The following is a 10,969-nucleotide window of genomic DNA, read 5'->3' on the forward strand; positions in this document are numbered from 1 at the left end:
AGCAACTTGTCTGTTCCCCTTCCCCCAATTCCCCAGCACTGTTCCCATCCCCCCAATTCCCCAATAAAAATCTTTAAAAAAACAAAAAAACAAAAAAACTCTTCACTACAAAAACACACTCTCCACACACAAGAGTAATCAAAACCTGGTACAGAAAAGTACATCTCATCTGGCACGTATTCAAATATGTAAAAAAAATATCTAAAAAAAAAAATTAATGAGAAAAATCTTGGAAAGGTTCTTCTTGTAGGTCCTAGATATGGCCAGGAAACCTATCAGAGACGTTCTAAAGAAAATCTTTAAAAAAAAAAGAGAGAGAGAGAGGGGGAGGAGACCTAGGAACATGCTTCAAACCTACCCACTTTTTAACTTTCCAGGACCCAAAATTGGAAAGATTGGCAGGACCTACAATTTCTGCAACAATAAAAGTTGACAGCTGCTGACAAGCATATGGGCTTTCCCAGGCCTCTCATTTGAGGTCTCAGTAACTACGTCAAGTCGCGCTGCTGTGATTCCCATTTTGCGGAGGCAAAAACTTCGGAGGGGTGCTGAGAGGTGTCTAAGTCACAGTGCTAATAAACTGCTACTGAAGCTCAGTTTGGCAGCTACCGGAGAGCCTCGACGCGCCTAGGAGCAACTTTTCGACCCTGCGCGAACTTTGGGGAAACCTAAGAAGGCATCGTAGCCAGACTACCGGGCCAGAAGCACTTCGCTTCTTAGAGCTTTTTAAGGTCTCTGTCATTTAAGGCCAAACCCCCTCCTGATGCGCGGCGCGTCCCGCTGCCCCGAGCGCCAGCCTGGTTCTGGCTCTCCCCTCCCGCCCCGCAAGCTACCCAGGCCGACTCACCCACGGAGTAGCAAGCCCCGCAGCTTGAAAGCCGAGAGAGCACGACTCCTCAAGCGCTCAGGCGCCATGTTCGTGTTTTGGCGCCACTGCCGAGGCTCCGCCCCTTACCGGCCCCGCCCCTTACCGGCCCCGCCCCTGCCACAGTCCAGCAGGGGAGCCGCGTGGTCTGTCTCCGACCTTGTGCATGTCTAGCGGAGAGCGTTGCAGCTCCTCGTCCCTTACGGGCTGCATCCCTGGACAATATGGGCTGCCGGAGGAGACGACCCTACACTCCTTTGTTGCCGGAGACTGAAGGACTAGCGCAACCTTCCCTGGTATCTGGTTGGGAATGTGCTTCCCTTATCCCAAAGTACATCTCTGAACCCCTCTCTCATCGCTGCCCTCGACCTTCCAGTGGTGGAACCAGGATACGAACTCAATCTGATTCCAGCAAGTAGACTGTTAATCTTCCAAATTCAAAAGACTTACTCCAGTGAGTTGAAAAAAAACCACGGAGTGCTTAAAGGTGAACATACAGCCTTATAAAACGTGAGGACAACTTTGAAGTACTGATGTATGGTACCTCCTGAATATATGGTTAACTTAAAAAAAAAAAAAGCATGGTAAAGGAGGGGAAATATATATATGCTTGTTTTTGCATTTAAAAATACCTGGAAGGCTACACGAGACACTAAAAAATGGTTAACCATAAAGGGCAGGAAGGGATAAGGATGGAAGTGAGAACTTTGTAGTGAAAGCTTTAACTGTTGACTCATAACGTTTTACATATTCAAAAAAATAGAAAAAAGTAAACAAAACTGAAAACATACCAAAACCAGCAATACCTAACTGTATACTAAATTGGTAACATGACATCACAGAGAAAAGTGATTTTTTGAATATTTTCAATGAAATATATTCTAAAGACAAAAATAACTGCAAAGAAATTTTGAACTTTAAGAAAGGAAAGGAAATAAAAATAGATAATCATACAGTCAATGCTCATTACTTGAGGTAGTTATGTTCTGTATAGTCCTCACCAACTCTGATTTAGCAAATATTCAATCAGTGCTCCTAGAGGAAACATAAGGTTAGTTAGGTTCCTGTGAGCTTCTCGTCACAATATTTTCATCAACTGATCAATACATAACTTTGTTTTATGTGTGTTTCTGTTTAAAGACATCTTTAATATATATCACTGTTTCATTAACATTGATCTCAGGGCCAACAGCACTATAATTCACGTCTGAAGGAAGCTTATCTAACACATGTATTTTTTCCAAGGTACATCACTGCCTTCTTGTGCCTTGGAGCACTAGACAGCACTTCAGCACTATGCTTGGAGACCATTTTAAACAGCAAGATCACCAACAAAAATCACAAAATGCAGAAAAGGTGGCACTAAATGTACCTCAAAAAACCCACTTGTTTATAGTATGAGAGATGAAACAAGAAAGCAGAATGTCATCTTATTCAAACTCACCTGGGAACATGTATGATTGTAACTCAAATTTTTCACTGCTCTGCGAATGTTCGCCAATGACTGTGAAGGCCCCCAATATTGATTTGGGAGTTACAAATAAATTTTAGTGAGTAGGTGAATTCACAAATATAGAATGCACAAATAATGAAGACTGACTGTATCTGCTTAACCACTAGATGGATAAACAAGGAACAATTGGTTATTATGGGCAGGAGAGTGAAGAAAATAACATAAAATGCTAAAACCATTAAGTAAAAGTTACAGAGAACAGGATATTTGCACAGTCCCAAAGTATCACCCTCCAGATTGTTGGCTAATGATACAAAGGCAAAACTTACATTTAAAATGGATCGTCAGAGTTCTCCACCTTAGCCAAGTATCAAACTTGCATCACAAATACAAGGTGTGGTCAAAAGATACGGTGAATGTTTAAATTTAAAAAATTTATTACAGTAAAAGACACATTGCCATTAATCCCCCTCAAAATACTCCCCCTCACTTCAAACACACTCATTCCATTGTTCTTGCCACTTTCTGAAGGAGTTCTGGAACTCCTCTTTCATGAGTGTCTTCAGTTGCACTGTCGTGGCTGCCTGGATGTCCTGAATCTATTCAAAACATTTAGCTTTCATTGTCATTTTGACTTTGGGGAAGAGCCAGAAGTCACACAGTGCAGGATCCAGTGAATACGGTGGATGAGGATACACCGTATTGCTTTTATTTGACAGATATTGCCGTATACCAGAAGCCATGTGTGACATAGAGCGTTGTCATGATAGAGGATGATTTACGAATGGCACACTTTAAAACACACCTTCTCTCAACCGTAGCTCACCGGCCCATATTGGTATTATGATTGCGCTCTTCCCGGGTGAGGCAGTCACTCGCCCGCCACTGGACGGCCGCTCACGGCAGCTCACGCCAGCTCACACCGGCTGCCAGCCACTCATGGTAGCTCACAGCAGCCCACTGCAGCAGGGGCTGCAGCCTACGCTGTCACCGGTGACTCACCACAGCCCAGCTCCAGGTCGAGCTGTTGTTCATCATCTTAGCTGTAGAGGGCGCAATGCCACTGGCCCTCATGTGAGATCCAAACCAGGCCCTGCTGCTCAGAGATGGCATCCCAAGCCAACTCTTAACCAATGTGCCACTCCACCAACCCATATTCACCGTATTTTTTGTCACACCTTATATACTGAATAAATGAATTAATTAACTTGTTCTGAGTGGGCAGCCACAATTTTTTCTAAAGGTGGCTCTGGACAAGTACATTTACAGGCAAAGGTAGAATTATCTCCACCCACCAAACCCCACTTTAGTCTTCCATCAGTGATGTCATTTTTATAACAAGTGTTAGCCAACTTTTTCTATAGGGGGCCAGATAGTAAATATTTTCAGCAATGTGGGCTATATGATCTTTGTTGCAACTACTCAGCTCTGCCTATTTAACTCTGTGGTTGCTGTGTAAAAGTGGCCATAGATAACACCTAAGTAAGTGAATTAGGGTGACTGTGTGCCAGTACAATTTTATGTACAGATGCTGAAATTTGAATTCATGTCATTTTCATGAGTTATGAAATAACATTCTTTTGATTTTTTTCAACCATTCAAAACTGTAAAACGTTCTTAGCTTTCTGGCCCTACAAAAACAGGTGGCAAACAGGATTTGGCCTCTAGGCTGCAGTTTGCTGGCATGTTTTAGAAAATTCCTAATTTAAAAAATATGTATTTATATTAAACACACACACACTTCTTGTGGCTAACCATCTCTGCTGGAGGTTGAATGGAAAAGGCAAACCCTCACAAAGTATTAATAAGTTTATTTATGCACAGCTGCATCAAACCCCGTGGACCAGAAGTCCATTTATACAGTGAATATAGAATTAGGTTGTATCGTCCAAACAACACAGTCCCAAGGGCCACGAAATCAGCGGTGGCAGGGTCCGGAGAAGCCAGGGTACCTCACTCCCTGCTAAGACCCAAGGCATAGCTAACTGGCTCAGCTTCCGGGCGGGCTGCGGGACGGCGCAGACGCACTGGTTCCGCTTCGCCCACCAATCTCGACCCTCGACGCGTTCCGTTCGTGCGTGGAGGAGCCAAGCGGGAGGCGAGGCCGCTCTGTGGTTAGGGGCTGCGGCGCACCGAGCGGCTGGGCCCAGCGACGGCGCGATGGAGGACTCGCAGTTGTTTTGCGTGGCTGAGGAGCGAAGCGGTCACTGCGCGGTGGTGGACGGAAACTTCCTCTACGTGTGGGGGGGCTACGTGGTAAGGGGAAGAGGCGGGACGGGGCGGACTCGCGCTGGAAGCCCGCCTGGAGTCTCGGCCCGAGCGGCCGCCGAGCGCCCGCCCACACCCGGCCCCGACGCGGGGGCAGGTCCGCGGCCGGGGCGCCCCCCGCGCCTGCCCCAGCCCCTCCGCTGTCGGCTGCTCTCCCAGCCGTGCAAGGGCTTGACGCCACCCCGCGGTTGCTTCCACTACGAAAGCCTTCAAACCCTGCTCCTGGGCACTTCTCACTCTCCAGTCTCCCCCACCCCCGCAGCTGTCCAATAACCCCGGCTTGCCCAACACTAAACCAGTTACTGCGCGATTTATTATCTTCTTTAAATGCTTGCGGAGACCTAAAAGTTCACCGAGGACGCCGTGCTGTATTATTTTGTAAACATTTCCTTATCGCCACGGCGCGATTGGAAATAAAAGAACGAAATCACTGAAGTATTTAAATACTTCTATGTAATTTTTAGTGGCATTCCTTTACCAAGGGTATGTGCACTCTAGGGTTTATATACCAAGGGATGGAGTGCTGGGTCACTTGGTACACACATCTCCACATTTATTTGGAGATGTCACAATTGCCAAATGGGTAATTAACGAAATTTTTTTCAAGTCTCAAAATAGACTCATTAGCAACAATATACTGAAAGTATGCTTAAAATTTCTTATTACACTGGAGGTTTGAATGTGTGTTTTGTTTCTATAATCATAGGATTATAGAATCAAGGATTCTAAAGCTGGAACACAGTTCAGGAATATATGCCAACCCCTTTAGATCACAGATAAAAAAAAAAGTGAGCCATTTGGAAGTTTTACTAGAAGTAGAATCTGCATTTTCTGACTGTCTCAATACTATTTATTATGTGACAGATGTAACAGAACTGAGTCACTCACTGAAATAAAGTACATACTGTCTATATTGAATGATTATCAGATCCAAGTTGGTTTTTGTGGTTTTGTGTGTGCGTTTTTTAAATTTGTAGTATCAGGATGGGAAAATTGAAACTAACCTTTGAGTGCCTACTATACCTGGCATGGGCTAGGAACTCTCATACCCCTAATCTATATAATCCTTGCCATACCTTGTAAGGTAATACTCCGTTTTAAAAATCAGGACGATGAGCCAATGCAAGTGAATAACTTGAATGGCCATTTGACCTCAAAGGCAGCTGTTTCCAACCTAAGTATATTGGATTTCCAAAGGCTATTTTTTTCTATGATAAGCGAACAAATTAGGTGACTGTTTTCTTACTGTCTAACATTTCCACTTGTTCTTGATGAAAAGGTAGTCTAGATATAATGATGGTTTTATGCAGAAGAAATATTTTGATTGTTTTTGAGCTCTGCTACTTGGAACTGTAGAGGTGTCAAATTTTATCTGCTGTTTTGTTTCTTAATATTGTTAAGCAAAGAAAAATTTCACTTAAAATAGTAATCTGTAATATCTTATACCTGGTGACAGTTTAGATTTCTTTTGGGCCCATAAATGAAGTGTCTGATTTTTTTTATATCTCATTTTAATCTTGAAAATTATGTAATAGATAAGATTCCAGGTCTTCAGGTGGCAGTCAGTGAAGAAAATTACTTCTTTTCCTATTACTTGTTGATCCAATGAATAGTGTGCTGTAAGAGCCACCCTGGAAAGTACCACACAGATTTAGATCGAGTATACTACTTTTAAAATTCTAGGGATTATGAACAGTTAGATTATGTCTAAGGCATAACTGGAAGGAAAGGGAGAGTGGGAGGCATAAAATAAGACATGACATATCATGACAAAAAGTAGAATTCTCCCAACAATGTTTTATTCAGATTCTTCTGAGCAGAAGATAGCTGAAAGGCCCTGGCATCTGGAGGTAATCCAGTAGTCAGTACTTAAGAATAATGATCAAATGATTCCAGATTGTATGTTACAATCACAGTTTTCTATGTTTTTAAAATTGACAAATATACATCCTAAAACTTTTGAATGGCTCTCATGTATCTGTCTAAATTACTTATTAATATATTGTTGAACATATTCTAAAGGACATTATATCTTAAAACAGCCCTACCTCTAGAGGTAAAAGTAGCAATGCCAAAAAAAGTAAGTGGTCAATTTTAATTGGTGCCAGAATATTCTTTCCCTATCCTTTCCACTTACTAAAATTCATACAGACTTTAGTGCTGCCACCAAGAACGTTTAAAAATTGTGAGTAGTTGTCCTAAGTTTTGGAGGAAAAGCACAGTGCTTTATCATGTTTGCATATGATATGCTTTCCTCTTAGGGCTTACTCATATGAACGATTTTCTTTCCATAATAAAATTGATGTTACTATATTTTGCCCTAAACTTTTTATGCTTAACTTCCTATTTGTTTTGGATATGAACTTAAAGGGGAAAAGGATCAATTTAGAAAATGTTTGAAAAAAATGAAAGTGGGAGGCTTACAGTGAGTGCCACATATTAAAACATCACAATAATGTAATGATTCAATCAGTGGTGGTGATGCAAGTTGAGAGAGCATGATAGAATTGAAAAGAAATGAAATAACCAAGCATATAGACTATTTTGTATTTAAAAGGTAGCGTTTCAGTTCTAGAAAAACAACCACTTATTCAATAAATGGTCCAGGAATAGCTGGAGGAAAATGATAGTGGAATGTTAGGATTGAAGAGTTAAATGTAGAAAAATTAAGCTATATTCAACCAGAAGAAAATACGTGACTCTTGTAAAAACCTTGAGTTGGGAAAAGACAAACAATTGGGAAAAACTATAAAAGAGAAAGATCGGTAGATCAAACTTTAAAAAACAATGAATACTGTGATTGTTAAACAGGAACTTTTTAATACAGTGACTCATTATAAAGTGAGAAGGCAAATGACAAACTGGGGAAAGTATTCACAACATATATGATAGGCAAAGGTCCTTTAAAAATAAAGATTAATATCTCCATTGAATAATGAACAATGGATATGCACAAGCAATTTACAAAAGAAGAAATACAAATAAAACAAGAAGCAAAGAAACCCAGCTGAAAATAACAATGATATTTTTCTTCTCCAATTTGCAAATATTAAAGAGAATTTTTGAGAAGACCATGGGGAAATGAATTACTCATACTCTAGTAATGGGAGTATAAATTTGTGTAACCTTTTTGAGGAGAAATTTAGCAATGTGTATCAAAAGCCTTAAGTTTGTATTCTCTTTATCCTAATAGTTCCATTTTATATATTTATAGATGGTCACATAAACCATACATGTTATGTGGAAGACATTTATTCTTTTTAGCTGCCCAGTATTTGAACCTTCCTCTATTTGTAGTGTCTTCCGCCAAGTGAGTCTCTTTGAGGTGTTTATTTCAGTTGTCTGACTACCTCCTACCTACCCCTATAGGATGTAAATTCTATAAAGATGGGGATTTTCTTTGCAATTGCATCCCGGTATCTAGAATTGGGTATAGCTCATAGTAGGTGCCCAATTAAAAGAAATGGAGTGCCAGATACTCACTTTTCCAGCCTCCCTTGCAGCTAAGTTGTGGGCAAGTGGCGTGGACTCTTACTAGATGAATCTTTGCTAGTTTTGCATTCAGGATTAATGATTTAAAAATCAGGACCTGAGGAGGATTATTACCAGCAGTAGTATTTGTAGGATGATCAAGGTCCCTGGTATATAATAAAAGGAGGTGCTGCAAGCTGTAGTGTGATGCTCACCAGTGACAGCATCAGTTAGCTCACCAGACTTGTGTTTTGGCACGGTTTTAGACCTTGCTTCTCCTTACATAGATCAGAGGCTGATTCTTCAGCCTTCCTGATTCTGTGAGCTACTTAATTACTTAATATTCATTTCCTAAGATTTTATTTTCTTAATTTTTAAATTTGAAATGTATATACAAAAGAATGTGTAAAATGAGTATCATTTAAAGGTAAACATGTTTAACTTCTAGATTAAGAAATGAACTAGAACCAGTTCAAAAACAGAAGCTTCTGTTTTTTTATTCATGACATTGCTTCCCTACCCCCACAGGGTACCACTGTCTTGATTTCTTGTTAACCGCTCTTTTCTTAGTTTTACCACATATGCCTCTATCTATGAACAATATATTATTTGGTTTTGAAATCATAGCATGTATTCTCTCTCGTGACCTAATTCTTTCAGTTGACCGTATGTTGTTTTAGATTCACACATTGTTTGTATTCAGCTGGTGTGCACTAGCATGACTGTACCTGTTTTTACTTAGTGTACATTCTGATTGGTCAGTTTCTGTGCTGCCCCGTTATTAAGTATTTTGAAAATCATCGCTGGATTCATTGATTTGACGTGTGTCCTGTATAATATTCTATTCTGTAAATTTACTGCAATTTATTTGTCCATTCTACTCTTGATGAATATTTGAATGCTTCTACTTTTTTTAGTATTATAAGGAAAGCTACAACGAGCATTCTTATGTCTCTTATTATACATGCACATGGGCACGTACAATTTCTGGGGCATATACCAAGGAATGGAATACTTGTCACTTGGTACACACATCTCCAGATTTATTGGAAATGTCACTGTTGCCAAAATATTTGTATCAATTTACACTCACACCAGCCTCCTCCTTGCTCCACGTCCTTGACAACATTTGGTACCATCTGGCCTTAAATTTTTTGCCAGTCCAGTGAGTGTGACATGATACTTCATTGTGGGTTTTGTTCGCTTTCCCTGATTGCTAAAAGTTGAGTCTCTTTTCATAACTTTATGGACAATTTGTTTTTCCCCTTCTGTAAAAATGCTGGTTCGTGTCTTTTGCTCAGTTGTCTATTAGATTGTCTAGTTCTTACTGACTTGTAGGAATTCTTTATAGTTATATGAGTTGAGTATGTCTTCTCAGTTTGTAGCTTGTTTTTATACTTTCTTGATGATTGTCTTTTGTTCAACAGTTCTTAATTTTAATGTAATTTCAACCTTTAGTTGTATTCTTCAAGTTTTGATAAGCAGTATTTTGTCATTTTACAGTTCTTATATTGTATATTTTCAATTATCATTATTTGACCCATAAGTTGTTTAGGAAAATATTTAAAATTTTTAAACAAATGCTGTTTTTATCCTTAGCTTTCTGTTATTAATTTCTAACTTAATTGTGTAGTACTTAAGAGAATGTGGTTTATATCTGATACCAGTTCTTTAATATATGTTGAGTTTTACTTTAAGGACTAGTGTGTAGACAAATATATCCTCTTTTCTTATATTTGGTGAAGTGTTTTATATATGTCCACTTTATCAACCTTGCTAACTGTGTTGTTTAAATCTCCTATAGCCTTTCTGATTATTTTCCTTCCTGTTCTATCAATTATTATAACATGTATTAAACTCCTACTCTGATGTAGATTTGTTAGTGTCTCCCCGTGGTCCTGTCAGTTTTTACTTTATTTGTATTTTTAGGCTACCTTTTTGGGTGTATATGAATTTAGAATTGTTATACCTTTCTGTTTAATTGAATTTTTATTATTTTGTGATGATCTGTTTATCTGTAGTTGTTACTTGCCTTAAAATCTATTTTGCCAATATTAATTCAGCGACACCATCTTTCTTTTAATTAGTATTTGCATGGCATGTCTTTTTCTACCTTCTGATGGAAACTTTGTATATCTTTATATTTTAGATGTGTGTGTATCTTATAATCTGAGAATAGTTGTATCTTATTTTTATCCAGTCTGACATTATGTGTATTTTATCTGGTGAGTTTAGCTTCTTTTTACTTAGTGTAATTCTGATACACATTTTTTTTTATCAGATGTGCTTTATATTTGCCCCTCTCTGTTTCTCCTCCTCCTGATTTTGAGGGTTGTTTAAGGAGCTTTTTGTTCTCTTCCCGTTTTTTTCTCTTGGTATAGAATCATGATTTATTTATAGCCATCCAGTAGTTACTCTATTTATTTCAACATGAACTTCACAAAGTTCAGAGGTAATAATTTTCCTTCTTCCTACAGAGTTCAGGTACTTTAAAAAGTTTTAGGTCTGGTCACCTCTTTCCTTGGTCCTATTCTATTCTATCCCCACCCCACCCAATTAGGCATCAAAAGAAGTTTAGCCCTTTTTTTATTTATTAAATTTATTGGAGTGACATTGGTTAGTAAAATTATATAGGCGTCAAGTGTACATTTCTATAATACACCGTCTATATATTGCATTGTGTGCTCACCATCCAGAGTCAGTTCTCTTTCCATCACCATTTATTTGACCCCTTTCCCTTCTTCTATCATCCCCTCTCCTCCTTTATCCTCTGGTAACCACTAAACCAGCCGTTCTCAACCTTCCTAATGCTGCAATCCTTTAATACAGTTCCTCATGTTGTGGTGACCCCCAACCATAAAATTATTTTCGTTGCTACTCTATAACTGTAATTTTGCTACTGTTATGAATTG

General features: G+C 39.2%; 2 protein-coding genes across 3 annotated transcripts in view; one reads left to right on the forward strand and one right to left on the reverse strand.

Annotated features, from left to right (window-relative positions):
• POLE2 (DNA polymerase epsilon 2, accessory subunit) overlaps positions 1–921 on the reverse strand; it is a 38,799-nt gene extending 37,878 nt beyond the window's left edge. Inside the window, exon 1 of the mRNA XM_019662362.1 lies at positions 848–921. Coding sequence (XP_019517907.1) covers positions 848–915 — 68 coding nt within the window. The 5' untranslated portion in view covers positions 916–921. The remainder of the gene's footprint in view (positions 1–847) is intronic.
• Positions 922–4,143: 3,222 nt separating this feature from the next.
• KLHDC1 (kelch domain containing 1) overlaps positions 4,144–10,969 on the forward strand; it is a 56,538-nt gene continuing 49,712 nt past the window's right edge. For both annotated transcript variants that reach the window (XM_019662392.1, XM_019662393.1), the window contains exon 1: positions 4,144–4,574. In XM_019662392.1, the coding sequence (XP_019517937.1) occupies positions 4,479–4,574 (96 nt within the window). In that variant the 5' untranslated portion in view covers positions 4,144–4,478. The remainder of the gene's footprint in view (positions 4,575–10,969) is intronic.

This window comes from Hipposideros armiger, unplaced genomic scaffold, assembly GCF_001890085.2.
Source record: "Hipposideros armiger isolate ML-2016 unplaced genomic scaffold, ASM189008v1 scaffold_373, whole genome shotgun sequence".
Lineage (NCBI taxonomy): Eukaryota > Metazoa > Chordata > Mammalia > Chiroptera > Hipposideridae > Hipposideros > Hipposideros armiger.